Source organism: Tinamus guttatus, unplaced genomic scaffold (genome assembly GCF_059628265.1).
Source record: "Tinamus guttatus ecotype Peru unplaced genomic scaffold, ASM5962826v1 Tinamus_guttatus_pri_ptg000287l, whole genome shotgun sequence".
Lineage (NCBI taxonomy): Eukaryota > Metazoa > Chordata > Aves > Tinamiformes > Tinamidae > Tinamus > Tinamus guttatus.
Genome location: NW_028288821.1, coordinates 6,413,612 through 6,422,397, shown reverse-complemented (window position 1 = coordinate 6,422,397; position 8,786 = coordinate 6,413,612). Strand labels below are relative to the sequence as shown.

Sequence of the window (8,786 nt, the reverse complement as noted above, 5' to 3'; positions counted from 1 at the left end):
ACAGTAAATGAGTGAATTTATGTGTATAGTAAACTACCATTTCCCTCTCCCTTCTTTGGTTGGATCTGTCATCCAGCTCTGGTCCTGCCTATTTGTTTGTTGTTGTTTTAAGTAAAGAAGAGCCGCATGCTCAAAATGAGGTCAATATGGTCGCTGTTAAATAGATTTTCAGGCTCCCCGATACAATCTGTGCCCCGATGAGGAAGTTTCCTGTGCAGCTTTTCAATAGTCTGGTGTAGGAGCAGGAATTCATCCGAATTATGAGGAAGAGCTTTACTTTCCTCATTTGATGGATTCAAACAGGGAGGCTGTGCTTATTCTTTTAATAGATGTTGCTTCTGGAAGCTGAGCATGGTGGGCAAGGGGCTGTGGGGAGGTTGGCATCTGCCTCGGGGGGAACAGGCCCCTCGGGGGCTGCTCCTACACGGCGAGCAGCCGCCTTCCCTCGAGGCCGAGACGCCCCCCGGGGCTGCTTTTATCGCCGAGGACGCGGCCCAGAGCCCTCACACGACGACGCGGAGCGCAGAGGCCGAACGGCCCCGGGGACAGCGCGACCTCGAAGGCCAGCGGCCCGCGGGGGGCCAACGGCCGCCGCGCAGCGCGGGGCGGGGCGGCCGCGCCGTCACCTGACGCGGCCGCCGCCATTTTGTCGGGGAGTGGAAATGTGAAAGGAAAAGCCGGAGCGGCGCCCGGGGGACGGAGGCAGCGCGGGGCCGGTGAGCGGCGGCTGCCGCCTTCCTCCGCGCCCAGCACCACCGAGCCGCGAGGGCGCCGGAGCTGCCTCGGCGGAGCCGGAGGACGAGCCAGGGAGGAGCCCCGTGAGCGGAGCGCGGCAGAGGCGGCGCCCGCCCAGGGCCCCGCGGCCGCCGCTCGAGGGTAGCGGGGGTCGGCGGGGCACTGCGCTCCCTGCTCGGCGGCGTCCTCGCGGGGCAGCAGAAGATGTCGGGGCAGTCCCTCACGGACCGCATCGCAGCGGCGCAGCACAGCGTCACTGGCTCGGCCGTGGCCAAGGCCGTCTGCAAGGCCACGACCCACGAGGTGATGGGCCCCAAAAAGAAGCACCTGGACTGTGAGTAGGGGCACCCGTTTCAGCAGGGGGGAAGAGGCAGAGGGGAAAAAAAAAGAAAAAAAAAAAAAAAAAAAAGATTTCCTGCCCCGTGAGCGTTTCTCAGCTGTGCACCCCGGAGACAGCAGCGCGCGTTAATCCCGCACCTAGGGCAAAGGTGGATTACGCGCCATGGTTTCGTTGCTGCGGGCGAGGGGTTTCGATCAGGAGCGCTCCGTCCCCGGCCGGAGGGGCTCGTAACGCTCCTGAAATACCGTCCTGCACCCAGGGTGAAGCATCTGGTGTGGAGGAAGTGAGGGAGGAGCAGGTCAGCACAGCTCTGCTAAAGGGGAGTAGGTTGCTGCCAGCGTAATCGGTTAATGCATTAAAACTAATTTCTCTGTGTTTAAGACCGTAACTGGCCACCCCTAAGATCTTCCCGGTGTCAGGGCTGTTTCGGTTTTTAAAAGTTGACTATCTTCTGAAGTTACTGTTGGTGCTGTTGGACTACTCAAAAGTACGTTATTGAATGCTCCAAAACCTTCCTGCTGGGTGGTATACCCCCAGCACTGCCCTGAAAGGGAAGGTAGTGTGTGAGTGTGGGTTAGTGAGAGGAAGGAAGGAAAGCGGGAAACTACCCCTTGGTTTCTTGAAAGTCAAGGACTGGTAGCTGCATGGGACTCCTTGGGGTTGATGGTGCCAGGAGTCTCTTTAATTTCTCAGAATAGGAAAAGTGCATAGAGTTGTCTGAGGAGAGTTTGTCGCTCAGATGCTGCCGCACTCATCTGTTAATGTGAATGTGTTTTATGAGAGCCTGTGATATAGACCAAATAGTTACAAATTAAAGGCGTGCAAATATTTATTTTGCTACTGATGCAAGTGACTGGAAGCCAGCTACAGTAGTAAATACTGCAACTACTTTAGTGATATTAAAACTCCTAAGATTGAGTAATGTACCCTTGATTGTTCTTTTTCCCTTAAGATACTACTTTCATTGCACTGCTAGTTTATCTTGTGTTATTTTCTGCCTCTGGTAGAACAACTTAATGAGGTAATCTTGACGTCCAGAAAGGGCAACACAACAGGAAGCCAGAGTGTGGTGGTATCTTGCTCAATAGTTTACAAGTTTCTGAAGTTTACCAGCAGTAGTGTGTGGTTTGAAGAAGAGGAGAGAGGAAAACACACACACACACATGCACACACACACACACACAAAAAAAAAAAACCTCTTAAAAGTAGTGTCACCTAATATAACTTTTTTTTTTTTTTAAAAAAAAGGAAAACCTCTCTGAGTAATTTGAGAGCAGCATAAATGCAAAGTGGGTTGTGACTATCATTCCTTTAGATATTTCTTGGTATGAACCTCTGTTTAGAGCTGTCTGTCTCCAGAAGGACCTCTTGTGCTGAATGAGTTCTGTGTCTTGGTGTAACTCACTTTCTCTGACTTTTGCCCAAGCCAAATAAGAAGCATTTTATTCTACTTGCTTATCTGAAATGGAGTAGCATTTCCATGAAGTGGGTGTGAAATGTGGTGCTACAAATATCTCTATAAGAGGCTTTAAAAAAATCCCAATGAACAGTAGAAAATGTTTGACAAGAAGCCTGGATATGCTCAATGAACATTTGCTGAAATAACTAGTTAAAACCTTTGTGTGGCATTTGCTTTTTTTTTTTTTCTTGTACACCTGCACATAAAACTTGCCTATATTAAGAGAAGGCAGGTATGTTATCAGTTTAAGTGTTATAATCTGAGTGTATTTTCAAACTGCAGTGTATTTTCAAAGATTTAGTGAAAATGCTTTCCAAGTTAAATTCAAGTTATGTTTTAATTTATATTTTACTTAATCCTGCACGTTGCACCTTGGTCCTCACATGTGTATGTCATTAAAAGAGCTGCACCATCTGGTATTACTTGTAATTGCTGCTCAACAAAAAACTTGACCAAGAATGTGTTTTTGAGAGTTGCTACAGTTGCATCTAGGAACATAGGGGAATTTCAGTCAATAGAATCAATTCAGATTAATTTCTAAAATCTGAACTTTGCCATATCTCCTTAATTTTAAGGAAAAGTGCGAATTGCAGTATGGGTATAAACAGGAAAGTTATTACACATGCATTATGAGACCTGGTATTCCAGACTCTGATCATTTGTTTGGATACTAACTTCTGGGCGATATAACACTTTCTTAAAGAGCAAATAAAAGCCCTAAAACTTACGTAATGTGAATAGGATTTTTTTGTTGTTGTTTTTGTTTTTAGAAGGTCAGTGTCCTAAAAAAAAAAAAAAATCAAATCTATTTCTGTAGTATTTTGTAATATTATGGGGGAAAAACATGTTATACACTGGTAATTCTTTTTCCTTAGTGAAACGCTTGAAGTTCTCCTGTCTCGTTTTCCTTCTGCTGTTTAATTGTGTTGAAGAAGAATGGGGCTAGCTGCTGCTTTTGGGTTGTGTGTGTATTCATGGTGAGCTGCTGAAGAGCTGTGATAAAAATGAACACACTGAAGCTGCTGGTAACTGGCAGACTAGACTCTGTGGATCAAAATTTAGCAGAACAAACCTAATTTTAATCTGAACTCTTAAATTAACACAGTAATCAAGAAGAACAAGCAACTCCTGTTTAATTCACTGCCCAGTTAAGTGAATGGGAGGAAAAGTAGCTAACATTGTTTATTAAAATTTGAAGCTACTATGCATATAAAGGTTCTGGAATCCTGTCAAAAGTGGTAATTGGGTATTGTAGAATAGCATTATGTAACAAAATCGGGCTGCTTTTTGTATGTGCGTGGGTTAAAGTTCAGCTCTGCCAAATCATTGTGGATTTAAATTTTTGCCAGTAATGTCAAATCGACTGTCACATTTTTGGGATGTTCTTGTATGTCTGCCCATTCGTGCTCTTGGCAGGCAGAGTGCATGACTGTCTGGTGCGTTCTGATGCTGTGTGGTTTTGGGAGATAGGCAAGTTGGGAAACAGCACAAACAAATGCTTTTAGCCTCATCTGGGCGGTAAGGCTGCTCTCTTTCATTTGAAGCTCTTTAATAAACTGCAGAGCTTTTCAGGGCAGTAATTGAGGAAACTTAACTTGAACCAAGAGGGGGGGAAAAAAGAATTAATGTTGTTGGAATCTGTAAGTGTACTTTCATTTAGCAGTTAATAAAGCTTTTGAAAAAGCTTTATGGGTCATTTTGTATCCTTGTCTAGTAGGGAGAGAGTAGAATAGGACATTTGAATTGCCTTGCTTCTAGAAAATATAACTCTGTAAGACCTTACAGATTTAGCACTTACATAAATTAAAAGATTGCTGTCAGATTTGCAGTATAAGAGTATACGGACATAATGTTTGTGTCAGTCAGGTGCTATCCCTTGATTAAGCCTCCAGCAGGAATCCCTACATTCTTTAGGCTTCATTGAGAAGATTTGTATGTGCAGTTCTCTCCTTTTACTTTAGCTTGAAGTGTAACTTCCAAGTAAGAAAATGTCATTTTCTACAGACTGCTGGGATTAAGGTACCCACTCTTAAAATTCTTGCATCTACCTATCTTGCAGCAGTTTCAGTTCTGTGACAGGATGGAAGAAATGTAGGGATATTGAACAAATACCGCTAGCTTAACTTGATATATGTGTAATTCACTTGAAGATGTATTTATGAATCAAGAAAGTGTTAACTCCTGATATTTAAAAGCTGACATATGTCAGTTTTGTGATTGAGAAATTTCCAAATGACTCTCTTTTTTTTTCTTTTTTTTTTCTTTTTTTTTTCATATTGCATCTGGATTTATGCATTCTCTTCTCTGGAGAGCTGTCTGGCTTCATAGCCAATGTACCAGTGTTTCAAAGGAGCTATGGAAGATAAGTTTTGAGTGCTCTTCTCAGCAGCGGCACTGCCGTGACTCTGCCAGGCTGCTTGAGTTCCTCTGCACTGCTCCTCTGATTGAAACTGTTTGATTTTGCTGCGTCGTAGTATGTTTTGAGGTACGCTTCTGAATTCTGCGCTAGAAGTAGTAGCATGGTTGTACTTGCGGTCAAAGTGATTTCTCTAGGTAGCTGCTTTGAGTTGTGAAATGTTTATAGAAGTCCTGTGATAGGAAAATAAGCATCACTTGCCCCCTGCATTTCATTTCATTCTTGGCTCCCAATAGCTTTTACAAGCTACAGCAACCCAGCTGCCAGTCTCTCAGGTACCTAATGTGTTCAGTTATACCTTCAGATGATAATGGTAATACTCTTTTCATATTCAATTTCTTGCTTTTACCAATCCTTACTGCTGCTTCTATGTAGATATTCCTATTACAGATTTAAAAGAATATTAGTGAGATGATAGTTGCATTTTTGTTACATGTCTCAAATATTATAATTCCAATATGATGCTAGCTTTCAATACCTCTACTACTAAAATTTTTCTTTTAGTAGATGTATTAGGGAGTTTTAAAATTTGTGCAGTACACTTTTATGAAAGGCAAGCTGTCTTAAATTAGTGTTTCAGGGATACTTTTTTCCCAAGCAGATGTTCCTTAGTATTGGCTGCTATTGGCTTGTGCTGTCAGGGAGGGTCAGAACCACAGCCCTCCGTGGTGTGAAGTGATAAGAGCTCTCAATACAAGTTGACTGCTGAGGAGCCGGTGTGTGTTTTGATTACTGACTGATTAGTGTGTTGAACTCATGCTTTGCTGAGGTCTTCCAAGCTTAAGCAGAGTTTCTTCTGGGCTCTGAGCGGCCCTATGTAAGCAAAATGGTACCTTTTTCGTATCTGTTAGAATGGTGAGGCTCCAATATAGCGCAAGTAAGAACTTCACCCTGGGAAACCTTGGTCCGCAGAACTGCTGGAGCTATGCTCATCAGTTGCACACAACCATATTGCAGGAATAAGGCATCGGTTCTGTCAGCCTCTGCTTTGTCACTGTCACGTGGCAGAAGCCGTCCTTCAGACTCAAGTACTAGAGCAGAGGGCAATTATCATTTTTCAAACTGGCATCTGAGTAACTTTTTTGTAGTTATAAACCATTATGATGTTGCAATGAGCCAGGTGATTAGTTGCAACATTTTATATCATGGCCGAACAACACTGCATGAACAACATTTTATAGCAGTTTTAGATATGTTAGACAATTTCCAGGTTTTTCAGCATCCTTTTAGTGTTTACTGGAATGTCTGTCCTGTCAGACTTACCTGAGGGAGCATGAGAAGACTAAACCATCTCTCCATAAGATGTTCTAGCAAAATATGAATTAAGTTGGGTGTAATTATGTATGATGGTGATGTCTTTTTAATCTGAATGTCCCCTACCAGTTTCATTTATAATTTAAAAATACACTCCATACTGAGTATGTATAGTGAAGTACTTCACTAAAGATTTAGTTTGCTCAATGGTTATGTGGAGGAAAATAATATTGACCATGCAAAAATACTACATTCAGTAGGCTATCTGTGTGTTTGTGTGCTTGTGTTTTATTTTATTTTTTTTTCCTAGGAGGTTGAGCTCCTTTATGACTTGTAACAATTCTGTAACTTTTTTGCTACAGAGCCTTCAGCTAAAGGGAAAATACTGAACTAATTTTCTCAGTAATGTCTTTATAATGCTTGTTTATAAACTGATTTGATTTAGGAGAACTTATTTGCCCTAATGTGTGTTGAGAGAATTACTTAGAAATGTCATAACAAAGTTCTCATTCAGTAAATGAGACTTTGAAATTAAGATTCAAGTTTTCTCTCTATATAAATTTCAGAACTCAAGCTTGCTTCATTTTATGAAGCAGTGAGTCTTTATGCACTATTTGGACTTCTGAGAATTTTAGAATACTACTTTAAAGATTATAATCTGACACAGTATCTAATAATACAACTGTTAGTGGTGAGTAACAAGAGAGTTGTTTCTGAGAATCTTTATTTTTGTACAGTGGAATATTTTAATAGTATTTAGGAATAAGTTTTTGATGTATGGCTTGCTTAAAACTTATTTTCTGGGTTTGTCACTTTATTGTTATTCCAGCATTTCTGTGTATTGTTCATAAGAATGAAAGCTTTGATCCCAGCTTGGGTTTTCTGCCTATTATGAAACCTGTGGCATCAGTGTAAATTAGTAAATTATTAAACACTATTTATAGTATCTTCTGGAGGCTGGAGATTATGTAAAATTCTTTACTCTTGAAGTTTTTCTCGTTATTTAATTATTCAAAGTAAACACTAGTGAGCTTTAATCGTAGGACTTTTATGTTCCTATTCAACAGAGTTGTAATTAGGATACATACATAATGTATTCTGTGCACCAGAATAGATATAAATGTGAAGCACAGTATTTCTATCCAGTGTTTCAGGACAGTTCTGTCCTGAACTGTCAGTACATAATCACTGAAATAATGTTTACAGAGCCTAACGATAATCTGGTTGATCTTCCATTTGGTCCTAATGAGGTAAAGAGGTAGCCAGATTGGTTGTTTCAGTGATGTTCACATCTTGGCATTCAGGTGTTGTCCAGCTTCCTAAGCAGCTATTTTTTTTTTCAACTACTTAAAAAAGAAACCACACAAGCAGTGATGCTGCTATGCAGCTAACAGGTAGCTCAGATTTTTTTTCTTAAATAACTAAGCCACAAAGGAAATTTTTCAAAATGGGTATTTGCTTTACAAGTCTTGCCTGGTCCTTGAAGTATACTTTGATCACACCTGAGCCATATTTAGCTCAGAGAGAAGAGATGTGGACATGTGGGTAGTAGGGCATGTGGCGGTGTTTAGAATAGTTCTGGATTTACTACTTTGCTCCTTTCTCAACAAGTGCTTTAACCACTCTTCTCAGGCAGGTTTTTATCCTGTGTAGAGGCTGTTGGAGCCTCTTCTAGGTTTGTGCCAATAAATATTGAAGCAGATTGTAAGGCTTCTGTCTGATCTTACAAGTTAATATTTTTATTGAGTTATAGTCTGTCATTAACACGAGTTTTTATGAAGATGCTTGAGACCTAGTGTGATTTGCAACAACAACAACAAAAAATCTTAGGTTGGTGATTATGTCAGTTTAGCCGAGTAGAAAGTAGTGTAGACTCAGATTCTTTCTCTTTAAATCTCACAGGAAAGAGGCTTAGCACAGGTTTGTAGTATTCCATTTACTTTCAGGTATGATAGTACTACATCTTAGGTCGTGGTGGTAGGTTACTTGCTGCCTGTTGATCTCACATGGTGTAGGTGTCTCATCTTTTCCTCTCTTCTTAACACTTCAATTTTGGTTAGACTGAGTGGCTTCAGGCAGCAGGACGTCCAAAATGTCTGCACTGGCTTTCAGACTATAATTTGGAGCTAGAGATTCTGTTGGAAGAGGTTATTTACTGATGAGATATTGGTAAAATTCTTGGAATGTCTTTGAAATACCTACATCTGTCAGTAAAATGCAGTGAATTTAAGCAGAGAATTAAAAAAAAAAAAATACTTCCGGTATAGCTCCTTTATGTGATAATAGAAAATAACTTGATGGTTTACTTTGAATATGTATCTCATTGTAATGCTTTGACTTTTTTTCTTTAATTTAGATCTGATTCAGTGCACAAATGAAATGAATGTGAATGTTCCACAGTTGGCAGACATGCTTTTTGAGAGAACTGCAAACAGTAGCTGGGTTGTAGTGTTCAAAGCTCTAATTACAACACACCACCTCATGATGTATGGAAATGAGGTAAGGCATAGTTTTGTTAAGGACTCCCTGACAGTGTTTTAAGAAATTGTCTCAGTTGATTGATGAAGTGTGAAATGAGTGCT

The 8,786-nt window shown here is 41.1% G+C and overlaps 1 protein-coding gene across 2 annotated transcripts in view; it reads left to right on the top strand.

Moving 5' to 3' along the window:
* Positions 1-670: 670 nt before the first annotated feature.
* The window catches only part of LOC104565965 (prefoldin subunit 3), a 40,941-nt gene continuing 32,825 nt past the window's right edge, over positions 671-8,786 (top strand). The window contains exons 1-2 of one of the 2 annotated variants that reach the window (XM_088527576.1): positions 671-1,069; positions 8,561-8,703. In XM_088527576.1, the coding sequence (XP_088383702.1) occupies positions 940-1,069; positions 8,561-8,703 (273 nt within the window). In that variant the 5' untranslated portion in view covers positions 671-939. The remainder of the gene's footprint in view (positions 1,070-8,560; positions 8,704-8,786) is intronic. The other variant, XM_088527573.1, reaches the window with a different exon arrangement.